Source organism: Brachypodium distachyon, chromosome 5, assembly GCF_000005505.3.
Source record: "Brachypodium distachyon strain Bd21 chromosome 5, Brachypodium_distachyon_v3.0, whole genome shotgun sequence".
In the NCBI taxonomy this organism is placed as follows: Eukaryota; Viridiplantae; Streptophyta; class Magnoliopsida; order Poales; family Poaceae; genus Brachypodium; species Brachypodium distachyon.
Window position 1 is genome coordinate 18,916,473 of NC_016135.3, and position 22,059 is coordinate 18,938,531.

General features: G+C 44.7%; 4 protein-coding genes and 1 non-coding gene across 6 annotated transcripts; 1 reads left to right on the forward strand and 4 right to left on the reverse strand.

Annotated features, from left to right (window-relative positions):
- Positions 1 to 1,630: 1,630 nt before the first annotated feature.
- On the forward strand, positions 1,631 to 6,972 carry LOC100835597. Of its 2 annotated transcripts, none has more exons than XM_014895584.2 (9): positions 1,631 to 1,963; positions 2,078 to 2,218; positions 3,412 to 3,724; positions 4,151 to 4,416; positions 4,498 to 4,669; positions 5,487 to 5,605; positions 5,687 to 5,752; positions 6,076 to 6,154; positions 6,519 to 6,972. In XM_014895584.2, exons 1-9 carry the CDS (start codon positions 1,907 to 1,909, stop codon positions 6,638 to 6,640), a joined length of 1,335 nt encoding a protein of 444 aa, XP_014751070.1. In that variant the 5' UTR covers positions 1,631 to 1,906; the 3' UTR covers positions 6,641 to 6,972. The 2 variants fall into 2 exon arrangements, with proteins under 2 accessions (XP_014751070.1, XP_003580116.1); XM_003580068.4 differs by having other exon boundaries at positions 1,632 to 1,963; positions 5,484 to 5,605.
- Positions 6,973 to 7,749: 777 nt separating this feature from the next.
- LOC100835904 lies at positions 7,750 to 9,573 on the reverse strand. Its single transcript, XM_003580069.4, has 3 exons — positions 8,951 to 9,573; positions 8,237 to 8,409; positions 7,750 to 8,102 (listed from the first exon to the last, which is right to left on the reverse strand). The coding sequence occupies exons 1-3, from the start codon at positions 9,461 to 9,463 to the stop codon at positions 7,964 to 7,966; spliced, it is 825 nt and encodes a 274-aa protein (XP_003580117.1). The 5' UTR covers positions 9,464 to 9,573; the 3' UTR covers positions 7,750 to 7,963.
- A 622-nt stretch (positions 9,574 to 10,195) lies between these two features.
- On the reverse strand, positions 10,196 to 12,992 carry LOC100836214. The gene is made up of 4 exons (XM_003580070.4): positions 12,625 to 12,992; positions 11,954 to 12,182; positions 11,444 to 11,596; positions 10,196 to 11,071 (listed from the first exon to the last, which is right to left on the reverse strand). The coding sequence occupies exons 1-4, from the start codon at positions 12,865 to 12,867 to the stop codon at positions 10,398 to 10,400; spliced, it is 1,299 nt and encodes a 432-aa protein (XP_003580118.1). The 5' UTR covers positions 12,868 to 12,992; the 3' UTR covers positions 10,196 to 10,397.
- A 4,705-nt stretch (positions 12,993 to 17,697) lies between these two features.
- TRNAI-AAU lies at positions 17,698 to 17,771 on the reverse strand. Its single transcript has one exon. It is a non-coding gene; the product is annotated as a tRNA-Ile (tRNA).
- Positions 17,772 to 18,008: 237 nt separating this feature from the next.
- Positions 18,009 to 19,554, reverse strand: LOC100841002 (peroxygenase). Its single transcript, XM_003581369.3, has 6 exons — positions 19,272 to 19,554; positions 19,027 to 19,182; positions 18,816 to 18,901; positions 18,629 to 18,723; positions 18,409 to 18,534; positions 18,009 to 18,311 (listed from the first exon to the last, which is right to left on the reverse strand). The coding sequence occupies exons 1-6, from the start codon at positions 19,552 to 19,554 to the stop codon at positions 18,161 to 18,163; spliced, it is 897 nt and encodes a 298-aa protein (XP_003581417.3). The 3' UTR covers positions 18,009 to 18,160.
- Positions 19,555 to 22,059: the final 2,505 nt, after the last annotated feature.

The window sequence follows — 22,059 nt, forward strand, 5'->3', positions numbered from 1 at the left end:
CCTCCCCAAAATCCGGACTCTGACTTCTTGAGTAGTGGATTTGGTTCAGTCTTTGTGTTTGCAAATGGTCTTCCTGTGTTGGCGCTTCTGCGATCAGAGAGGTTCAACCAGCTACGCCTTCTTCGTGGAGCTAGCTAGTGAGGTTAGGTCTCTCTGAATCCGGGGTGGTCATCCAACCCTATTCATCTTTGTTGGGACAACAATATGTTTCTTAGATCACCATCACCAACATTTTCTCGCTTGTCACTCTGGCTGATGACTGCCCACCTGCTATATCAACAATTTTCTTTTTTGGCATCGACCTTTTTCAGATGTCCGGAGGCAGCATCGAACTTAGCTCGCAGCACCGACCGACAAGTGTAGCAGAAGATAACATCATTTTTCCTTCGGGACTTGTGTGTGATTTATTTCTTTTAAGGATGATCTTGTAAGGGTTGATTGATTTAATATATGTCGTTGGTCTCTTGGAATTTTTTTTAATTTCTCAAAAAAGCACCGCGATTCCGAGAAAAATGTGGTAAATTCCAACTAGTGTTGGTTTCATATGGGCATGAAAGTAAACATGGGAATGTAAAATATGATACAAACTATATCAAACAATACAGGAACACAAACTTTAACATGCTGGTGACTCCGTCGTCATGTTGAAGTTCGTGTTCTTTTACTCTAAAAGGTGTGTATGTAAAAGGGGGTCTGGTGACTCCGGTCTACATCACCAAAATAAATGTTCCCGTCGTCATGATATGCAAATATGATATGCAAACAATCGGGCATTGATAAAGTGCATTTATTCATTGGAAATCTATGATTAATACGGTATCTTTCAAAAATCAATTGCATGGTGTGTTGCATAAGATTTTCTTGCGTTACTCCTGCAGATTTTTTTGAGCAAATATTTACTTTTAGAATCTCAAACATTTACATTTAGAGACTTATATCACAAAGAATTGTTTCCAATGACCAGGTCGAACAACCATGGGTGTGCATAACTAAACCGAAGCTGAAAACCGAAAAACAAAACTGAAACCAAAAATTTAGATAGGCTGGTTTCCATTTCAGTGTAAGGTCAGTAAAACAACTAACCAAACACATTTCGATCGATGAAACCGGAAATAATCATAATCGAACAAAACCAAAACGGAATCTGACCAACTAGATTCGTGGCGCGCACCCGCTTGATTTAAAATAGGAGCCGTTACCACTCATGATTTTTTTCAAATGCACCACAGTTCATTTTAGAGCTTGTTCCACGCCGCTCGTTGCCCAGCGATGTGGGACTAAAATCTACTCCGTTCGTCCCATATTAAGTGACTTTTTATTACGTGTATCTAGACGTTTTTTAGATATAGATACATCTATATTTGACAAATTTGATTTAGTTAGTATGGACGGAGGGATTACATGAACAGAACACTGCATACCTGTGCCGGTTTACCGCGACTCCGGCAGGGGCTTTTTTAACAGAAAATAAAACAGGAGGGGCTAGCGTCCAAGTAGTAAAAAAAACCCAGCAGGTCCACCATCAGCGACACAGCCGAACCACTGATGTGCCGAATCACCTGGTCGGGACCCGCCCGCCATCGCGCCTTGACCGGGGGACGACTTGCTCCCGCAAAGGAAACGGGGACGGCGAAAGGAAGGAAGTAAAAAGGCCAGCCAAACCAGCGGCGACCAGTAACGCCATTTAAAAACCTTCCGCGTTCCGCCTCCCTCCCCGTTCGATCCCCGTCTCCAATCCCCGTTCGCCTCCGCTCCCCGTACAGGCCGAGGCGGCGAGCCCCAGCCCCCGCAAACCCTAGCCCTCCACCCAACATTTCCTCTCTCCGCGCGCTCCTCGCCAGAGGAAGCGCCGCCGCCGTTGGTTTCGTCCCCGATCCGAGCTCCCCCGCTAGGGTTTTTGTCGGCCATGGACGAACTCGACCGGGAGCAGCAGCGCATCGGCGGCCACCCCTACGCGCTCGAGGTGAGCGCCGCCGTCCCCGAAACCCACCGAGTAACACTGGGCCGGATGGGATGGGTTGTGCGGAAGCAGGGGTTTTTCTCATGCGTGTAGGGTTTTGGTTGTGGTTGGTCGCAGGTGGGCTCCTACTTCCTGAGCGGCTACTACAACGTTCTGGCCAACACCCCGGACCTGGCGAGGCAGTTCTACAATAGGAGCAGCACGGTGGTAAGGCTGAACTGCGAAACGATGGAGTCCTCGTTTGGGGAGACCCTTGAGGTATAAACCCATTCTAGCAACGTCTCTTCTGTATTTACTCACCTTCGCGCCGATATTCATCGCCATGACCAAGTACAAGTGGTGGTGTGCAACGCATGTTGATGTCATTTCTGTTTGATGTAAGGTTGGCAATTTTCGCATCTGAATGGATGTGTGTAATGCTTTAGTTTTGGGCACCTGCTAAGATTAGTTGTGTTGGTGTGGGGTAGAGGAATGAAGGAGCCTCGGCCTCTAGCAACAAATAGGCAGCGGTTGTTGTGTTCCGTGAGAAAAATATCAACACAAGCTTGTATTTTTTTAATGATTCAGGATATCTACCCCCCAAATCATTTTTTAGTGGTGTGGATTGGTATCTGTCGATGTGGAATTGATGTGTTGTTTATTCATATTTGGTTTTCATCCATTTCCTGGGAGTATACGTGTATATTACCTGGAAGGAAACATACTACTCCCGCCTTTCCGGTATAGAGGGCCGTTCTCCCAATTCACTGTAATTAAGGCAGGCAATCAGAGGGCACGAGCGAATCGAACGGGAAAAAACGGCCAACGCCATTGTAGCCTCGATTAGCGTTAATTGCGGCCTGATTGGTTGGCCTCGTGTGCATTAATTGCGCATGCGTTGTTTGAGTAGCACCTGGACTGGAGGTAGGAGGAGACAGGCCACGTGCTTGATTGATTTAATCAGGAATTGAATAGCAGGGCCTTTTCCTCACCCTGTCTTAACTGCGGACCGTTCGGGAGATTCAGCTTCATACGTGGAACCGGGGAAAATGGCCCCGTATTGTGGAATCGGGCTCTATACCGGAAAGGAGGGAGTAGTGTTCAAGGGTAAAGAGAGCAGAATATTTGGATCATAGTTTATTCTCGTATTTAAAGTTGGGTACTCATTTTGTACCATTGGACAGCAGATGCATCATTGTATAATGTCATTTTTTACTGGCAACCATTGTATTTTTATTAGTTATGTTAATCACGTGATGATTATACGTGTTTGGTCTTGTTGTGTGTCCATATGTTTCGTAGTATAATTTGTTGAAAATTTGGCATTGAAGTAATGGAACCTGTAACATAATATGTAGATTACTTTGTGTTAGTTGTTTCAGGTAGCAAACTTTTAATATGGCATTTTACTGTTCCAGTTCCAGTGTTTATTATATTGGCCTTACCTTTTTTGGTCATTCAAAATTCTGCAGGAAATCAATGAAATATTGATGTCCATGAATGTACATAAGGTCGAGGTTAAAACGGCAAATTGCTTGGAGTCATGGGGTGGAGCGATCTTTGTGTTGGTTACTGGCCTAGTGCAGTTGAAGGGGCAACCCTCTCGCAAGAGATTTTCTCAGAGTTTTGTTCTTGCTCCTCAGATCAAACCAGATGGATTTTTCGTATGCAGTGACATCTTTAAGCTCATCTGTGATGAGTATGATGATCATTACAGAGTTACTGAATACAGTTATGCTGACAACATAGCCCAGATGGCTGTTCATAATATTACCGCTGAAACAGGTATTGTTTTCTGACAGTGGCCAAGTGAATGTAACATCTAAGAACTGTCACTCATTGTTTCGTGTGGTTGTCCTACTGTTGTTTTGTGTTTTATAATTTGAATCACATGATAGCTGTTTTATGATACATTGTCAGTAAACTAAGATCATTTTAGCACCATCTCCTTTTCAGAACAGTTTTCTTCTATTGTGTCTTTAGATATAGTTGTCACAATTCTCGCCTCGAGAATCTTTTGATTAATTCTGCAGACCAGATTAGCCATTCATTGACCTCCTCATTCTTATGTGTACTATTACTCTGGCTGTAGTTTTTGGGCATTACTCATCTCTACATAAATTCCTAGTTCTTTTTTGTTCCAGATAAAGTTCCTCTCCAATTGTACCATGTTTACAACAGTAATAAGTTCGTTTTTTGGTTATTTCTCAGCATATGGTTATGTGGCTGAAGAACTTGAAACAGAGAGGTTTGCAGCTCCTGCTGATACTAAGGAAAGGGATGGTGGTATTATATATGAGAATCATGAAATGCCGCAGCAAGATCCTTTGGAGTTTGAGGCTGCAGTCAACGAAGATACTCACTTTGAAGATCCTGCCCCCGCACTGGACGCTCTTGCTCCTTCCCACCCTGCTTCCCCACCTACACCACAAGAAGAGCCTGTGGGAGAACCACCTAAGCAAACGTATGCTTCAGTGGTAAGCGAACCTATGCTATATTTTTGTTCATGCTGAATTCTTAGATTTTTCTGTTATGCTGATCGTTTCGAACTTTGTCAGCTGCGAGCAAAATTACACCCTGATCATCAGGCTGTTCAGCCCACTCCTCACAACAAGTCGACGACGGAGACTGCAGAATCACGGCTGGGTGGACAGGTGGCTCAGGCTGTCCCAATCCAAGAAAAATCGAACTTGGACACTCGTCAGGATGTCAGCACCCCTGGGGACGAAGGTTTGTTTCTGTTCTGTACTGATTTACTCATGCTTCTGGTTTGTTGACATGTTAAGATTGTTTTGTTTATTGCGGACATTTGGATTTATAAGCACTGAGAATGGGCTCCAACTTATTTGTTATGCAAACCTACATGTTTTTTATTTAAGCTCAACTTCTTTATTAGGTTATTTGAATTCAAATTCTTGAATGTTACTGAAGCCTCACTTAATTGCCGAATTCATCAGTTAAGTGAAATCCTAAGTGGGGTGGTACCTTGTTTGAATGCACATGGCCTTTTCTTTTCATTTGTTCTTATTCATTTATTTTTATATTTGGAAAGCTGATGCATCATATCGTGAATGATGGTGGCTCCATCTTGTTTCTTATTGAAGAGTTTCCCCTCTGCAACTCATCATACATGCAAGTTGTGCATCTGCTGCGGATTAACTGAAGTGTTTAAGAACCGGAAATCCGGTCATGCTCACTGGCTACTGTAAGGCTTGCATGTTCTTTTAGATTAGTGAGCATGCTAATGATTTCTGTATGCTTCACTAGATGAATGTTACCTGCTAGTTAATCTTAGTTATTTTGGCTGTGTGTGTATATAAAGTGCAGACAACTGGACAATATATTGTGGTAGTGCATGCTTTTGTAGTGTCTTGTCCATAGCTGCCTGTACCTGTTTCCTTATGTAACTTTATGCTCCTTGTAACAGAAACACTAATTTTATCTACAATATGTAGGCATTAGTGTCTGTCTAAACATGCCTGTGGAAATATTTTGGTTTTGTTTTCTCCTGTGTTGCCTGATGATGGTTTTTCTTTTCTGTCAGAAGAGTTCCTATCAGTGTATGTTGGTAATCTTTCACCATCTACTTCCGTCTTCGACCTTGAGAAGGTCTTTCAGGCATTTGGAAAAATTAAACCCGATGGAGTTGCTATACGGAGTCGCAAGGTTTCTTGCATTCTATCCACTGCTTCCATTCTTGTTCCTGATGTTGGCTTTCCTAGTTCATGTACTAATACTAATACACAGGAGGCTGGAGTTTTCTTTGGCTTTGTTGAGTATGAAGACATGGGCGGTATTCACAGTGCTTTGAGTGTGAGTTTCTCAACTACTTGTACTTGATCTAAATTGCAAAGTAGCTTCTTGCGAACTCTCCTGACTTTGGTGGCTGATATGCCTAACAACTTTCTTGAAGTTATAATATGAGATAGAAAAAATATTTACAGAAAGCCCCAAACTACACAGGAACATAGTCCATAGTTCTGTGTATAACCAAAATCACATGGTCAAGAACTTTGATTCCTTACTTTACGCCGGATGTAAACTACTAGCAGTAGACCATTATTAGATGAAGAAGATCTATGTGATACCATATTATAGCTGAATACATTTTGTTATGATGGTTTTTTATACATCAGGCATCTCCAATAGAGTTGAATGGGCGTTTAGTACATGTTGAGGAGAGGAGGCCCAACAGTGGAGTTTCTCGCGGCGGAAGTAAGTATCCACTCTCATTTCCTCATTGTAGTTAAGCAGATTTGTAGTTTCCAACCATCTTTGTGCCGACTGTTCGCCGGATGTGTTTTATTTTAATATTTGTAGGCAGGGTTATGTCAGAATATGTTTTTAACTTATGCTTGACATATTGAATGAGGTTCCTGAAACCTTAATATTTACAGACCGTATTATAGGCTTCATGTTATCTGATGCGATTTAATGTGTCTACAAATACTACTCCATCCGGCCGGAGGGAGTATTATTTTTTTTCCAAACTGAACAAACCACTTTTGCCTTTGTGGTCCCTGCATTTGTTTCCTTTTTCTGGACTGTTAAGTTTTAATTATAGCTTTTCGCTTTGCAGGACGGGGGCGAGGAAGAACTGATTTCTCAAGGGGTGGACGCTATGAAGGAGATTATGCTGCTCGGTCAAAGGGTAATGGGTACCAAAGGAGGGGTGGACGTCAGTATGACGGTTACGACTAGTTTAGCACTTGCTCTGCTAGTGAATGGTCGTATCCCATTTGGTGCTCTCTACCTGGTGCGGTTCTGGCCATATTTTTGTCACAACAAAGCGCGATTTTCTGGAGAACTTGCGTTTTGCTTAGCTGGTATTGAGCATGACTCGTTTCTGGATGGGAGATTCTTTTATCTTTTTGATACATGATAGCAGTTTATGCCGCATATCTGGTATGACCGAAATCCTAGCTGCCGTGACATGGAAAAAGTTATCATCTTTTTCATCTGTGTCCATTTGAGAACACTGTCAAAATATACCCTCAACGGCTTTAATAATCTTCAGGGCTTTACTTGTTGCATGTGCTAGTAGTATCCGCCTCACACTGGTCCACAAGCAGCATGTCAGAAGAACCTCTGGGTTCTATGGTGCGACCGTGCGAGGGTGACACCATAGGCGTAGGTGAACGCGTGGTCCATAGGTGTCAGGAACCTACGAGTAGGAGATTCAGAAAATTCAGATTAGTTCAGACTTCGGCTGTTCTAGCCGAAGCGGTACTTGAGTAGGGATCATCTTGGCTCTGCCTGTTGACAGGATGCAGTGAGGAATGCGCATCGATTCGGCCTCTGAATTTTCTGGATATTTCCCAGTTTCCTGCCAACGTGGTTGCTGCTTCGTGCCAAAGAATGCTTGTTGCCATGCCACTGTGCGCCCTGTGCCCATGTGCTGGTTGCCAAAATCTGAGACACTTTCTCATCGTTCGGGCAACGAATAGGAGTCCTACTTCCGGCGCCTTGAGTAGTTCAACGCGCGGCCTCACGTGGTACGGTGGTAGGCGACCACCTTCAGTTTAGTTCCTAGTCCTGAAATGCCTTCAGAATGTGCGTGCTAGGTTAACTTTCAATCGACACGTCGATGCAGAAAGTTGCCACGGGTACATAGCAGTGTTTGCGTCGTCGTTATCTGAATTTGTGAGTATAATTCAATCTCTATTCTGCCTGCTGATGCAGCTACTGGAGCTGAAGAAGAAGCGCAAGCCCACCATCAAGGCGCCACTCTCCAGTTCCGAAAGCCAGCATGGGGACGTCCCAGAATTTGCAGGTCATATCGATCGGGGCAATACAGAGCTAGCATCTCATTCTGAACCATGAAACATCCTAGAATTTGCAAACAAAATCACCAAAGTTCACAGCCCTCACCGCATCCATTTCCATCCAACCGGTACCTTATTTATTCGGTGACATACACACACAACTCGTCCAAACATCTTAACAGATTTTACACACAAACACCACGCAACGATGATCGATACGCCGTCTTCACGCCTCGCTCGGCTGTCCTATCCAGCCGGATTACACTGCCGCAGAAGCCAGTTCTCTCGGTTGGCCGGTGGCACGGTCCGGCGCTCCACCCATGCCTTGCTCTTCTTCCACTGAGTCGTCGTCGTCGTCCTGCTCCCACAGGAAGCTGGCGTACGCTGCAAGAACGTGGCTACCACAAATATTGAAATTAACCTCGATTAGCTACCGGTCAGCACTTAAAATCGATGCAACAATATTGCTTGGATTTTATGGTGTTTATTCATATTTATCTGTAGTGGACGGCTGTAAATATATACAGCGTACCTGTCCCGCGGGGCTGCCTGCACCGACTTCTGGAAATAGACGAGGGACCTGTCGTGGTCGCGGTGCACCGCCCACACCAGCTTGGCGTACTGCGAAATGATCTCGCCGTCGCTGGGATCGGCCAGCATGGCGCGCGAGTAGTACTCCTCGGCTCTTCTGGCGTCCCCCTTCACCTGTCCATCATTTCATAGGAGAACAGGGTCAAGAACTAGTACTATGAGTCTATGACCAAATCAACAACAACTACCTGTAAATTCCGTATAAAAAAAGAAATACTCCCTCCGATCCTAAATTCTGAGCTAAAACAACGTAGATAGGAGGGAGTACCTCTGTAATCGAGGCCTTATCATTACTATCATGGAGTCTCTGTTCTGTTTCCCTGTAGTACTAGTATGTTTACTTGGATTTTAGGGTGTTTTTTTTTGCGGGGCTTGGATTTTAGGGTGTTAATGTTACATCCAGTAGACACTTCTTTGAGTTCCAATGTTATTGTTCACAATGCCCAGCATCGGAACAGATGAATCTTATTCAAGTTCTTCTGTGCAACACGAATAGAGTGGATAATTGGCAGAATGGCAAATACACAAAAAAAGATAGGAGGTTTTGCTCCCTTGCCTGGCAGAACTAGTACTACTACGTCGCTGGGCATTCAACAGTTCTTCTGTTTAAGAGTTCATGAAGAGCGAGAAGTTAGCAGTGAGTTAAGTATCATACCTCGTGAAGGAACTGCGCGTAGTTGCGCAGGACTAGCGCGTTGCCCGGCTGCTCATCAACCATCTCCTTGTACTGCGCGTCCAGCGCCATCACGGCCTTCATGTCCACGCCGCTCATCATCCTAGCCACGGCGGAACCCATGTCTCCGGCGGTGAAGAGGCCGGAGGCGATGCGGTCGATCCCCATGCCCCTCGCCAGGAACAGCGGCAGCTCAGGCAGGTCCGGCTGCACCACCGCCTGCTCCTCATCTTGCTCTTGCTCTTGGTGGGGTTCCAGCGGCATGGGTACTACTGGTGCCATGCTGTTGAAGGTGTTGTAGATGTTGAAGGAGAGCTCCGTGTGGAGGTTATTGTTGTTGTTGTTGTTGTTGTTGTTGTCGGAGGAGGAGGGAGTGAGGGAAGGGAGGTGGCCGTCGGAGAAAGCTCGCCGGAGCTGGAGAGAGGAAGGGGACGAGGAGAAGGAGGAGGAGAATTTGGAGTGCAGGAATGGCGTGGAGGAGCTCCTTAGCAGCATTCTCTCACTTTCTTTCTTTCTCTGGGCGTACTCTTGAGAGGCCAGAAGTTCCCTCGAGATCTCGCCTGTGGATGGTGTGCCTTGATTTGTATCACAAGAACCGTGTATTATTATTATCGGGTCGGCAGCGCTTAATACTTTTCTATGTAAAGGGTCGGTGTGCATGCACGTGAATGATTATCGAGTTTACAAGAAACAAGGCTTGAGACTAAAAACGGTATCGTCTGCTCGGTCTAGGAAGAAAAAAAATCAAATCTTGAACCAATGCTCGTGACTCTTGAGTCTTGACCGCCAGTGACGGCGTGGCATGCTTTGATTCCAAGCTTACTTGGAATGCCGCATGAACACATCTCTGTTTGTATTTTGCTGCAAGTGCAAGCCCAGAGGCTGCAAGCATAGCTCAAAGTCCGACTTTGCCTGTTTTCTTTAGGACAAGAGGATGCTAGGTTAAGCCATGCATCTGTCAGACTGTCAACCGAGCATTGCTTGGAAACGATCGCGGGTCAATTTGCAAGCGCAAGAACCTCGTGGTCATGCGTATGCCATCCAGACAGCTAAACTAAACCATCGGCGTCCGGTTTAATGTACCTCACGTGCCCGACCCCGACTCTGTGGCCACATCTGCTCACAAGTCAAAAAGGTATACACACATACCGTGTAATCTCGACCTCTTCCCAGCTGTAGTGCTTAGGAAACACGTATGTTCCGGACCCAAATTGCAATTGCCTGATGTTAGTTGTGAAATACTCAAACTATTAGAGATTGACACTGCCTGATGTGGAAAAAAAGGATCCCCACCATGAATGGAACGTTCTGCGAACTACTCACTAATAGGTTACAGGAAACCATCGATTGATTTCAGGGTTCATCAGCAGTCTATGAGACCAAATAGTGCAAAAGGAAAAGAGAGGCTTGTTTCCATAAGAGACCCAGATCACTCAACCAGCGTGAAGCCATTTTTGACGTACTGCAAACAAGGAAATGGCAAGTCCAACGCCTGCTCAACCATGCTTGAACTCGACAAAAGCTTGCCAAGAACAAAATCTCTACCGCTACGCCCTGGCCGCGCACCACTCAGCATCGCATTATCACGGCAGACGACAAGGGTGATGTTGCAGAGCCAAGGGGAAGCCGCCGTGAAGGCTAGCCCGAAATGCTGCTTGTATGCCCTGCAGACTTGGGAAACATACTTGCCCATGGGAAGTATGCTGTCGAAATGGCCCTCATCTTCAACATCAGGAGATGACAGCTCTGAATCAGAATGCAAGTTTACCACCACGGTGCCGTGAACAGGATGGACTTTCTTCTCTAGGTTCTTCAGGAATGCTCCATCCACATCCCAGAGTTTGTGGGGAAATATGTCTTTTCCATCGTAAGCGTCGATGAAGACTATATCGTATACATTGCTGTCACTGACAATAAAATCTTCTGCATCTGTTATGTGGAGGAAAAGACGGTCGTGGATGCCTCCCCAAAACAGCTCATCACCGTCAGCAGGCTGCATGGAGTGAGCTGATAACCCTTTCGCAGATGATGCAGGGAAACCCATAGATTCTACTGAGGCTGAAACGACAACTGGATCAATTTCCACAATGTGGACGGCAGCACCTGAAACACATGAAAGATGTTTAAGGTGTCTATATGAAGTGGGGAACTGCGGAGCTAAGGATTTACCGGTAGAGCAACCCTAGAGATACTATGTTAGGCAAAAAAGTCCATCAAATAATCTGACTTCGAGTATGTTGTGCAGGGAGTGCATTAGTCCTTCTATAAGTTGTTACGTATTCAGGCGCAGGTCATTACTTATTAGTGTTGCACCTTTGCAGTTAACACAAGCCAGGTGTATAGTTTCTAACTGACCAACAAAGACTGGAAATTATTAACTTCGATGCAGTATACATTATGCAGGCAACAAACAATCGGCAAAACAAAAGATCCAGTAATAATGTATGCTTTAGTGAATCCAGTGGTAGTGCATACCTCTGAATTTGCTAGCCAAAAACAATGGTATGCTGCCGCCACCATGGCCAATACAAAGAATTTTCATAGTGTTCTCTCCAGAAACTGCTTGAGGGAGATCATAAGAACAACACGGTAGTGCTGCCAATCCTGCTGATACCATACTCTTAACATCTGTAAATAAAGATTGTCAGATGTGTATGACCATATTTAAGAAAAAGATAAAACATAAGTGCCAACAAAATTGCTTTAGTTTTGCATATGAAAGTTACATGCACATTTACCAAAAAAATCTTGTTGTGATCTTGATAAAAAATAACACTTGAAGCTAAGAAATAATCAGGAGAATCATCTTACTGGTCTTTTGACCAGTATATGTATGCGTGTAATTGTGTATACTTGAGTTGTGTGTAAGAATCCATCTTTCTAAATTATACTTGCAGCACATGAAGCTGAAAAAAACTAGCTTGCAGAAATTATCATAAATTCATCAACACCACTGTTGTGAAGATAGTACGAGTGTGAACTCACAAGGAACAGCTAAACAATGGGGTTGCTGCATTGAGTATAATGCTCTATCACCCGGAGACCTGTAACACGCCATTACTTTTGCAGTACTTTGCCGTGTATGATCGTTAAAGCGCATCACCCGCCACTGGTAGCCTAGTATCTTAAACTGGTCAGCGCCAGTTGATTCGGGGTATATTCTTGAATTTCTTTCTTGAAGCCATCTCTCCATTAGTGGCCACTTATCACTGGCCTGTCACCGCACAACAAAAGTTGTGTTTGTATATGAGTTTAAAACAGTTTGGTCTAAAATATTCAAAAATCATTGTACAGTATGAATAACGAGACTCGTAAATAATCATAGTGGCACACAGCCAAAGTATAATAGAGAAGACGAAATTATAGAGTGGTACAATTTCGCCCCATGTGGCCATGTCCTAAACCACAACATCGCTGCACTTCTTTTTGCCATAAATCAGCATGAACCTAAACGCCCAATTGATACCAAGAAATTTTAGGCCTAAGTTTATAATGTTGGAGGATAGCAATTCGAACGAATCTAATCGCCACAAAGTGTTCATTCGTTAGCTTCTCTAACATTGGAGGAGAGCAAGGGTTGTTCATCTCCATTTTTTCCTCGACGAAATAAATCAAACAGGGAACTAGCGAACTGGGGACAAGGAAGTGGAAGCTACCGGTTGGGAAGCTGGGTATGCGACGACGGAGACGACGCCATTGCCGTGCTCGGAGTGGCGGCGGAAGACGGTGTGTGCCCCATCACCGGGCCCGTCGTCCTCGCCCCACCACTCCTTGTAGTAGGACCAGTCCCCCTCGTCCAGAGGAAGCTTTCTCTGCGTGCCTGCTGCTGTCGGGGAAGCCACCGCCGACAGCTGCCGGATGGCGCCGCCGGCGCACCTCGACGCCGCCGCCCGCCACATGGTTTCCTTTTTTCCGCAGATTCCGCGCTTGTGTTTTGTGGGCTGTGGACCTGTGGTCGGCGCCGGTGATCCGTATGAAAAGCCTAAAAGCACAACGGAAGAAGTCAAGAAGCAAGGCCTCGCACAAGCCCAGACCTAATTTTTCCCATTTCTACTTAGTCAGGATCAGGTACGGGAGTTAGAGATTTTCAATTCCCCTGGTTTTAGCGTACCCGATCTTATGTATCTTGAGTTTGTGTACTTGCAGATCCGTTTATACGTATCTGTTAAGATTTTGGTAGTGTGTCACAGTGCTTTTGTTATCTTGAGTTTGTGTACTTGCAGATCCGTTTATACGTATCTGTTAAGATTTTGGTAGTGTGTCACAGTGCTTTTGTTGGTTTTATCTTTTGTAATTTTGGAATACTTCTCTGGCGTTCTGATGATGATCTTGCGGTTCGACGACCTGCACGTTTAGGGATCATCCCTGGCCCAAGTACGTTCAACGCTTATAGCTTCTTATCTTTTTTGATGAACGACTCAAGGGGCTTTTCGAAACCTTCAAAGGTAGTCAAGTTCGTGCAGGATACCAGTACCGATGTTGCTGCTACAGTCTGATTGCAGTCTATTTGTTGAAGTCTCAGCAGAATTTCATGTTGCAAAGTATGATATCATGAAGAAGATATCTTTAAGAAATTTCATTGTAATTCTTAATTATAAGAGTTACCTTGTAGTTTCTAGAGTATATGATCCAAAGCATTGTACCTGTAGTGTTTCTCGTGTTCCAATAAAGTTACATGTTATTCTAAAAATAAACTTAGTTAGGATTAGGAAGTTTTGAATTAGTTCTGCACAGGAGATAGAGACACTGTGCGAAATAACTAGAAGAAAGAAAAGCCTAGCCGCTGCCGTCGTCTTCAAGGAAGTTTCAATCTCTGGCGCTCGTCTTTCACAGCCAATCTGACCTTAAGAGACGAGGGGAACCACGGATCACTGTCTGATATCAAATTTTGCTACCTTTTTTTGTTAGGTTTTTATGTGCTTCTCAGTGGCGTCTTGGCAATGGAGACGCGATCGTCTAGAAAATTGATGTCCTGGTGTGAGATCGAGATAGGCAATCAGAGGGGGGGGGGGGGGTTTGAATGATTGCGCGGAAGCAAATTAAAACTTTTCCCGAAAGTTCAAACCCTAAATCACCTTTCTGTCCGTGATAGTAAAACAGCCGTAACTTTTGATTGCATGAACCAAAAAATACGTATGAGTATGCAAAATAAAGGTATTGAAATTATCTAACCAACGCAACAAGAATCAGCTCAATCGAAAGTACCAATCAAAAGATATGATCAAAATAGATCAAAATAGTAACAGCTGACAGAAAGTTACGAGGATTAATCTAAAACCAATTTCGAGGAATAACAAGAAAAATAAATTAATCGCAATCTTCACTTGATCTCGTGATAAACCTGCACCAAAGTATTATGAACTCGTGATGAACCTGCACCAAAGTGTTAGAAAGATCTAGCACGAAGAATCCACGAAGATCCGAGAAGAACAGAGATGACACCGCCAACGAATCTCTTTATTGCAACGATGTTGATCGATCACAAAAGATGCAACCATGCATTCAAGAACTCTCCAAAAATTGATCTAGATCCAAAGCTCTGAGTTCCCTCACGTCCTTGCCAAAACCCTAGTTAGGACGCCCTCTATTTATAAAGGAAAATTCGTGACTCTAAACCGAGTCCGAATCCAACACGAACTCTTCTGTCCCGATCGTTATTCTGCCCGTGGGGCCCACAGACGACCTCGGATTGAGATGACTCCGAAAGTAAAGTTGTTCGTCTCGACAACACGCACAACTTTCATGTGGACCACTTTTCCATCCGACGCCATCTTGATGATGCTACTGTTTAATCTTTAAACGGCTCTCATTCAGCCACGGCTGGATCTACATATTTTCACGTCGATGCCACTCCATGCCATCAACGCTTTTTGTGATGTCTTCAAAACTCGACCATCACGTATCGAATATCTCCAATACCATACATATCCGGTATAAACAACGTACGACAAACTGGTGCCCTTCCGGATCATCGTAGCCTTCATTTCCATTGTTCCTTCGCACGAACGTCCTGCATGACCTTAATCCTCGACCTCAGCTTCTCCCAAGCTTCGTCCCTCGATCCCGTCATCGACCACGTTCCTCTAGGTCCGGCAACACCTGAAAGCGAACACACAAATAACCAGTACGAGCACAAGTCCACGACTTGACTCAGGGTAAGTTCCACACAACTCACGCTATGTTTTCACATAAGAAACTAATGGATCAGCACACCACTAGCAAAGCACTAAGTCCAAACAAGATACATGTCATCACATAAATATCCATATTATCCAAAGTATCCGCATCAATGTTTCATCTAAAACACTTGCCAATGTTACACATCACATATGATTTCACACCTGGCTCCTTCATCGTTTTGGTGTGGCCGTTGCAACCTATGTCATTGAGTCAGTGGTTCTCACGACACGTCTTTTCGTGTTTTTGGTATTGTTGATTCATTGATGAAGAAACAATTCTATAACTTGCCTTGCAAGGGGTATGGCCCTGGCCACGGTGCGTTCAATGATCTTAGGTTCTCACCGTTTGAGGTGGGCGGCTCATGCGACTTTTCAAAACCTCTGAGGTTAGTTCAGCTTGTGTGCAAACATGGCATTTTATAATTTTGTCAACGAATACGTGGAGAAGCATCAAGATGTGAAGGATGACTCAAGAGAAGTTTACTTCGAAAGATTACAATGAAGTTTTTAGTTTTTGTTAAGTATCTTTGTTATCTGTATTCGTTCATGTATTGATCTTTTGTACTTCGTCTCTTGAATCAATAAAGCTAGAGCTAAACAAAAGTAAGTTTTGAAGTTCCTACAAAGAATTGCGTCCTCCCCTAAAAAACAAAGAATTGCGTCCTCTAAAAGAAAAGGTGTGGAATCTGCGAGCGGCGGAGAGGTATCTTGCATCGATTATCATGTTTATTTAACGAAAAAATGTCAAAACTTCGCCTGATAATCTTCATGCAGTATTTTGGCAAACAAACGCGATAGGACACGAACCTGTTAGGATGCAAACAGTTGGGTTGCTCTTTTCTTTCCCAGCGGTGGTGCATGTCGCCAACGCACAAACATTTTCCTCCTCCACTTTGCAACCAGCCTTTGTCTTCTTTATTTTGATTTGTTTGTATAAGACATTTCTACATTTTTTTTGGTTGCCTAACTATATTACGCTGACTTTTTTTTAACAATTCATCGTGAAAAAATACAGTAAAATCAAATAAAAATTTGTTTTTTGTGAGAGAAATAAAAATTAGTTAGACAATAATAAAATAGGCAAAAGCAAAAGGGAAAGGGCAAAAGGAATATGGGCAATACATTTGTTTTGAAAACACACACACACAAGAACAGAAAAGGTTGCTTGTCCAAACTAAAAATCAAATGAAGAAGCTAAATTATCGTACTCTCTCAGTCCAACAAAAGATGTCTCAACTTTGACTAAATTTGAATGCTCTATACAATAAGTCATGTTTAGATACATCCAAATTTTGACAAACTTGAGACATCTTTTGTTGGAGAGGGAGTAGTCCATTTTAGCTGGGTAGTTTTCTCGCCCCGTTATTGTTTGATTTTCTTAAATCATATGCTGATATTGTGCACTAGATAAAATATTACGTGACTTATGAAATTCATAAATTTTTTGGATATAAATGTTTGTGACGAGAAAAATTGTTTGAACCCAATTTTGAATGCAAATATGTTAGATTTCAGCCATGGACGGAGGCAGGATTTGCTTCTAAGTGGCGCAAAATTTGAATATGGAAGATTGGAGGGGGCAATGAAACACAAATTTTAGTATTTTTTACAATTTTTACTCTCAAATAGCACCGAATTTCTACTTAGAGCAGAATTATTAAGGCAGGCAAAGCCCCTGCGACCCCTTGAATCCGCCCATGGTTTCAGCAGACGACTTATAGACACACATGTGTGTGTCTATAAGTCGTCTGCTGAAACCATGGACGGATTCAAGACAATAATATTATTATCTTGAATCTGTAAGTTCTTAGAATATCCCCACATGGAGGAATTTCGTATCTAGACCGTTAATTTTATCAATCAAGTACAAATTGCATGACATAAAAGTTATAACATTAGAAAATATAACAAAGTTTCTAATGATATATCTTGTGTAACATATGATTCGTATTACATCGGTCAAATTGACGATCTAATGATACATGTCGATCTATAAACCGAAACAGCAAAAGGCTGATTGTATGTATTAATTCCAACAAATAATAGAAATGGATAAAAAAGGGTTCCTTTGCTTTCTAAAATAACATCTTGAAACTCATAAAGTTCTTACGGAATATTCTACACGTGGGAATTTCACCTCTAAACTCGAAGACTGGTACGAAAGTAACTAAACGGTTGACAAAAGACTGGCCCAAGCTCACGCTGTCTGCATTATCTGGTTGCTCGAGGATTGTTATCACTCTGACTCCACGACCGCCGTTAAGCTCTCTCGGCAGGTCACCAGCTCTCTCCAGGATTGTTTCTCCCTCCTTGAATTCGACATCGGCCATTGTCTTCGAGATACAAACAAAGTTGTACATGAGCTTGCACGCTTCGCTAAGTATCAACCCTGTAATTCTTGGTATGACACCCCACACACACACAAAAAAAAAAAACCACATACACACCCCTCTTATTACCAATAAATAAAGAGATACTTTGCTGGAAAATTTCTTTTTATCAATGGAGGCCTAAATTAATTTCAAAAAGCATTTGGAAGTACAATAATGATGGCCCATGCAGGTCTCGAACCTGCGACCTTCGCGTTATTAGCACGACGCTCTAACCAGCTGAGCTAATAGGCCAAGTTGTGAGATTAATTCATAACAAGTTAATTATCGTAATAGACTAACTGGGATTACAAAACACAGAGACAGGATAGCATAGCGATCTACGGTCTCCATGGTCGCACGCCAAAACGAAGCCGAGCAACCAGCTGCCCATGCCAGACCCAGTTGGGACGGGAGTGACGAGCCACGAAAAAGACAGACTACCGCAAACGGGACGGTGCTGGTCAATGAACAAAACAACGGGCACAACATGCCATATCTCATCACATTATTATTTCTGTTTAACCACAGCAACGACCGACACCCCATACATCTCGGGACTCGGGACTCGAGAGTCGTCTGTGTCCTATACATACAGCTACAGAAACCATATACTCCTGATACAGGACATCTTGGGCATCGATCTAGGACATCTTGGCGTGCTGCTGGCGCTGCCGCTCCACGTACTCGAAGAGGCTCCCGTCATACATGCGCCGAATGGCCTCCCTCGCCAGGTACCCTTCCTCGTCCCTCGCCAGCACGTACAGGATCGACCACTCCAGCTTCATCGCGATCCTGCACCAGATATACATCATCAACACGTTCATCTTTCGTTCTTTTTCTCGTTTCCGGCCAATCAATCGAAGTTTCGTGCATGCCGTTCGATGCTTACCAGCCGAAGAAATCGAACACCTCCCGGTTCCCTTCGGTCATCCGCCACAGCTCCGAGAAGCTGAGCCTGTCCGGGTACGTGCGGGCGTACTTGCTGAAGATGTTCTCGAAGTTCACCGGCATAAACCTACAGATTGAACCAACCAACGCACAGAATTAATTTTTTTTCACTCAGCGACGTCAATACAGAACTGTGTGAATTGAGATCCTCGTGTACGTACCGGCCCTCTTTGTCATAGCTCCCCGAGTCACTACCGTGCTTGACTTTGTGGATGTTGTGGATGTAAATCGGGAACAGAAAGGACGGCAGCCAACCCTGCAGATCACAAATTATTTTCTGTCAGTGTACTTGCAGGGCATGACGATTGCTGAACTAAAAATTCTCGGATGCATATAATGTTCACTCACAGGCAGAGTGGGATAGCTCATGGCCAGGTGGATGACTAGCGCGATCAAGGCAGACATGATCACGTTGAACCCAAGCGCGCGGCATCCTGGATTGGAGACATCGTGTGTTAATTTTCAGATGCTCTAATTAATACTCCCTCCGTCTCATATCAAGTGACTCAAATTTGTCCAAATTACATGTAATAGAAATTAAGGTTAAATCAATGGATACCGCTGTAAGTCTCCGACGGATAGATGATGCCGTCGCCGTCGCGGTCAAAGAAGGCGACATGCTGCTGCAACACGCTCATATGGTGATGCTGGTGGTGGTCGTCCGTCGTCCCTTCCGGGTGGTAGATGTCCGGAGCCGCCAGCGCTCTCGCCAGATCTGCTCAAATTGAAGGCAAACCGTGGCTGTCAAAATTGAACTGCTCGAGTGACCAACTGAAGCAGAATACATATTCGCGCGTTGCTTACAGGGCTTGTGGACGTGCTCCTCGAGGTCGCCACGGACGGGGCGCTCGAGGGTCACCGGCGCCTCCAGCGCGACGATCTTCAGGGAGTCCTTCGCGTCGACGGTGTGCGACATGCTGCCCCGCAGATCCCCGGCCTTGCCCACGGCGTCGCCGCCCTGCTTCCCGTCCGCCCTGTTCGCGGCGGCACGGACGTCGATGCCGCCGGCGTCGGCCCTCCCTTCCGCCTTGGCCGTCGCGCCACGGGCGTCGACGCCGCGGTCGCTGTTGCGCGCCTTGGTGGCCATCATGACGATCTAATCAAGGTTTGCAGTGGACTGATCAGTGGAGTGCTGGCTATTCCGGATTCCGGAAGTTCTCAGTGTGGGGGAGTGGCGCCGAGGCCGTGGAGGCATATAAAGCGGCGGGGAGCGGTGGGGACGTGGCGGTGGAGAAGAGCCACATCGGCGAGACGTGGGCGCGTGCATGGTGCTCGGCCCTGCTCGGCTGTAACGTGTCGCTGGCCGCGCACCGGGTGTCCCTCGCCCTCTCTGGATGTTTCGCTCGGAGGTTTCAGTTTTCGTTTCAAAACAAGTGACGTGACGTGGAGGTCACTTATTTTGGGATTTATTTTGGACGGAGGAAGTACATAATTTATAGTATAAGAGATCAAGGATCTATACATAAATTCAAATCTTACGAGGTGCTACCACTTATGTTGGTTCCCTTGCTTGCACCACTGGTTCTTCCAGTCTCATCAGCAGTTGGAAAAAAAATACGTAAGAGTAGTAGAAGGCCCCGTGCTTTGCCGCGCTGCTAAATGAAGTTATTTTTCGGGTGAGTCTTAGGTTAAATCAGATGTATTTTTTTATTTATGCAGCAGGTCACAACACGTTTATGCAGGACAATTGTTTTATGAATTTTGTTGTTTAGGTGGTCAGTGGATTTTATTGTTTAGGTGAAATTGTTTTCGGCCTCTATGTTTTTCTTTCTCTTCGATCTTTCTCACCTTATCCTCTGTGTCTCCAACATCATATATTTTTTCCGACAGCTTTGTCATCTTAGTTAGGAGGAAGGATGGCATACCTTTTGTTGTAGATAGCTTGGAGGTCTTTTTAGCCCCTCTCAGATAATTGACGTCGTTTTGTGAAAGATGTTACATCTTGCATGACTTACCAGAACTCAAGTATTTCATAAGCACTTGCCTCGCCAAGGTTATGCAGATCCGTTAGTCACACATGTCCCATCGAATTATTTCAATGACATGTTCCACAGCTCCAGCTCCAACATATCCGATGTCAGGAGGTTCAACATACCATTCTGATGAGGCTTTGAAGGGTCTAGAAAAAGGACGTGTGTCCTAGGGCGTCACGCGAGGGGGCGCACGGGAAACCAACGGAGCGGTCAAAGACATGGACTAGGGGTGACGTGGAGCTGAGGATCTGCCGCAGGGAAGCTATTGTATAATGAACAATACATCATACACTCAGCGTGAGAAACTCTCCAAGCTTATTATAACGGGAGTAAATTTCAAAGAAGCACAATTTTTAGGGTAGTCGTATCGTTGAAGCACACTAATCGCAAAACCGTTCGCAGAACCATACATTTTGGGGCAGTTTGTCTCAAGTAGCCCGAAACTAGATGGTTTGACGGTTTCACATGATTCCTTACAACTGGGGCTCACTTGTCGGATGCCGCGTAATTGTTTACAGGTGGGGAAAACTGTGACTGCGGGAAGGAGAAGGGGGCCGGGGTGTTAATCATGGGTTAACGGGTCTGGTCGGGTCGAGTCGATGCCGACATGGCATCTGATATGTTGGACCCACCTGTAAGGAAACATGTGAAACAGCCAAACCATCCGGTTCGGGATACTTGAGACAAACTGCCTCAAAATGTGTGGTTCTGCGAACGGTTTTGCGATACGACTGCCCCAAAAACTGTGGTTCTCTGAAATTTACTCTTATAACGGGCATGTAGCCTCACTCAGTAGCTTGGGCTTACATCCCATGATGTGGCCACTGAGTTGGGAGCAGCACCCTTGTCTTGTTTTATACCACGTCCACCGACACTCCGAAGCATAGGTAAGACACAAAGCCATGTATTCATTTGGTAGTCATGTCACGCAAACGCCTAACCAACGACAACCTCAGCCATCACATAGGGTAGGAAGTCGACTTCCTAGTTATCAGGATGGAACTCAAACTCACAAGAGGAGTGAGATCTGCAGTATCCGGTTGATGGCCTCATGGCAGCTTGAGTAGCTCTGGAAGGAAGTCGCCGGGTCGTGGAGGTCGAACACCTGGTCAAATATCCGAAGCATGTCCTCGAAGACGCATGAACCCTCAACACCTTGGAGCCTCCTATCTTGCGTCAGTCGTACTTGGCAACCAGGTCACCGCGGAGCTCTCGGGCATATACTAAGCCATCGGAATCGTACATATGTAGCCCCCGGGTCGATCTTTTGATTGAACTACTTATGAGACTGAAACTCGAAACCATCCGAACCAAATTATGTAATTTTGACAGGGAATGGTGGTGTGTCGTTGTTCCATTGTTGCCTATTGGGGTGAGAAACAAAAACAAACCTCGACTCAACGCGCTAATTTTGGTTGGCATGGTCTTCCAATTCCCTCTTCCTTGGATAAGTTGTGGGGGCCATATGGGCAGATGGACTTTAACACAAAGAACTATTCGTTTCGATTGTATTGATCTATTATAAATTTTTCCATGAATCAATAAAGGACGCTGCTAACGTGCGACCGTGCGCGCGATGGCACAGCTGCGCATACGAGTCACATGCAGCAGCATGGTAT

Bases quoted from the DNA above. Each gene is read 5' to 3' on its own strand.
- LOC100835597 (XM_003580068.4), top strand. From the start codon at position 1,907: ATGGACGAACTCGACCGGGAGCAGCAGCGCATCGGCGGCCACCCCTAC. The intron at 3,725-4,150 runs GTATTGTTTTCT...GTTATTTCTCAG, and splicing joins TAATATTACCGCTGAAACAG to CATATGGTTATGTGGCTGAA. The intron at 5,753-6,075 runs GTGAGTTTCTCA...TTTATACATCAG, and splicing joins GTATTCACAGTGCTTTGAGT to GCATCTCCAATAGAGTTGAA.
- LOC100835904 (XM_003580069.4), bottom strand. From the start codon at position 9,463: ATGCTGCTAAGGAGCTCCTCCACGCCATTCCTGCACTCCAAATTCTCC. The intron at 8,410-8,950 runs GTATGATACTTA...AATGATGGACAG, and splicing joins ACGCGCAGTTCCTTCACGAG to GTGAAGGGGGACGCCAGAAG. The intron at 8,103-8,236 runs GTACGCTGTATA...TATTTGTGGTAG, and splicing joins CAGGCAGCCCCGCGGGACAG to CCACGTTCTTGCAGCGTACG.
- LOC100836214 (XM_003580070.4), bottom strand. From the start codon at position 12,867: ATGTGGCGGGCGGCGGCGTCGAGGTGCGCCGGCGGCGCCATCCGGCAG. The intron at 12,183-12,624 runs GTAGCTTCCACT...GTGCGGTGACAG, and splicing joins CATACCCAGCTTCCCAACCG to GCCAGTGATAAGTGGCCACT. The intron at 11,072-11,443 runs GTATGCACTACC...CATGTGTTTCAG, and splicing joins TTTGGCTAGCAAATTCAGAG to GTGCTGCCGTCCACATTGTG.
- LOC100841002 (XM_003581369.3), bottom strand. From the start codon at position 19,554: ATGGCCACCAAGGCGCGCAACAGCGACCGCGGCGTCGACGCCCGTGGC. The intron at 18,724-18,815 runs GTGAGTGAACAT...TGTGATCTGCAG, and splicing joins TGAGCTATCCCACTCTGCCT to GGTTGGCTGCCGTCCTTTCT. The intron at 18,312-18,408 runs GTAAGCATCGAA...TATCTGGTGCAG, and splicing joins GTGTTCGATTTCTTCGGCTG to GATCGCGATGAAGCTGGAGT.